The sequence below is a fragment of the Meleagris gallopavo genome, chromosome 3 (assembly GCF_000146605.3).
Source record: "Meleagris gallopavo isolate NT-WF06-2002-E0010 breed Aviagen turkey brand Nicholas breeding stock chromosome 3, Turkey_5.1, whole genome shotgun sequence".
Taxonomy (NCBI): Eukaryota; Metazoa; Chordata; class Aves; order Galliformes; family Phasianidae; genus Meleagris; species Meleagris gallopavo.
In genome coordinates this window covers 62,039,511-62,041,322 of record NC_015013.2, presented here as the reverse complement: position 1 = coordinate 62,041,322, position 1,812 = coordinate 62,039,511, and the positions used below count along the sequence as shown (strand labels likewise).

The 1,812-nt window shown below is 36.3% G+C and overlaps 1 protein-coding gene across 1 annotated transcript in view; it reads right to left on the bottom strand.

The window, feature by feature from the left end:
* Positions 1-958, bottom strand: part of LOC100544389 (extracellular sulfatase Sulf-1) — an 83,530-nt gene extending 82,572 nt beyond the window's left edge. Inside the window, exon 1 of the mRNA XM_019614360.2 lies at positions 724-958. Within this exon, the coding sequence (XP_019469905.2) occupies positions 724-958 (235 nt within the window). The remainder of the gene's footprint in view (positions 1-723) is intronic.
* Positions 959-1,812: the final 854 nt, after the last annotated feature.

Genomic DNA, 1,812 nt, shown 5'->3' with positions numbered 1-1,812 from the left:
AAAAAAAAAGGGAAATGCTACTTATATTTCAAACATGATGAGGGGTTAAATAAAAGACTTTTTGCTTGTGTTTGCCTGACTTCAGATAAATCATATTACCACTTTCAAGAGAAAAAGATTTTGAAATTGTTGCCTTTTCATTTAAATTTAGTTAAGATTAAAAATTAAAAATGAATTTAAATTTCCAGGATGGAAATATGATGGATCTCTTCAGGGATATATGAGTCTAAAGAAGCCTAGCTAATGCTAGCTTTTTGCAAACAACTAAGGCATAAGAAAGATGGTGTAGCTGATTTACTATGTCCTCACTTGGAGTAGGATTTCAGTCATCTAAAATTTAGGCCTCTATGCTAAGCTGGTTGCCCAGCCTTTATAATGAACAGCAGGAGTGTCCGCTTCATGGGGTGATTAATCCATTATAAGATACATATTTTGATATGGAGGACAAGTTCTCCCTCTAGAGTTGCCTGCTCCTCAGAGATAAAAACAAAGCTTGACAATTCTCCCTTCAATGCTCATACTACAATTGCATGATTCCACCTAAACCAAGCACAACTGAAACATATCTAAAATTGGATGCAACAACAATTATAAGTTCTTTAATACAGGAGCTATGAAATAGTAAAAAACTGAAAGAGTGAAATTAGAAAAAGACTAAATCTAAAGGAAATAAGTAGAAAAAGCAATTGTACTTGTGCGTCACTCTGACAGAACTGGGTTGACCTATAGCATCAGTGCCATCAGCAACCATCGTGTCACCAGGAGCACCATCAGTTTCCTCTGCTTTTTTGTCATTTTCGGCATTGTGACGTTTGGTGATACTTTTGGTCTTTAACACCTGCAGTTCTTCCTCTTCCAGGTTTATGTCATATATTTCACCTTCAAATTCCACGGACAAGGATCGGGTTTGGCGAGTGTGAACAAAACGTGGTTTGTATTCTGCAGAAGAAAGAAACATCTACAGCTGCATATACACATGTACATGACTCCTGCTCTAAACACCTAGCATATTCCAAAGAGCACGAAAGCTGTTCAGTATTAACAGCTTATTTTTCTTCTGTGGCTTTGCAGTATTTCATTATCTTTCGTTAGTTCAGGGCCCACCCTCTCATGAGTAGCATGAAATTTGAATGCTCTGAGTTCTGCATTTCATGCTAGACTGACCTTATGCCACAGTTAGTATCTATATTTCCAAACAAAATCAGTGTCTCAGAAATCAGGTATCTAGAATGCAACACTCAAAAAACCCAGAAAGTACAGGGTTAGAACTCCATTAGAAAATTAAACCATTCTGTGTTGTGAAACAATGTCACCACCTGTAAATTGGTATGTATCATAAATTTGACTTATGCTTCCTAATTAAAATTACTTTTTAAAAGGATCCTCTAAAAAGGCAAGAATCTGTCATATATTAGTGCATATACTTGTATACATATATATACATATATATATATAAACTCTGACACACACACAGATCATTCATATCTATGAATACAACTTTTAGTCCTCCTAAACCTTGCTGTGTTGTAAAGTGAGCTCTGTTTTCCATTTGTTGCATCCATGCTGAACACACTTTTTGTTACCTAACTGCATTCTGCACAGCAGAATAAAGTGAGAGCTCTGGGAGAGTACTGCCTTTGGCATTTAGGATAAATTCTACTGCAGCTTTTATTTCTGGGGACTTTGAGAGATTCATACTGAGCCAGAAAAGGCAAGAATCTTTTGAAAGTGCAGATAGTGAACCTCATTCAACTTTTTATTCAAACAATCCTATCCTCCTAAACTGTTTCAGTGGTTGCCTGCTGTCAGGTA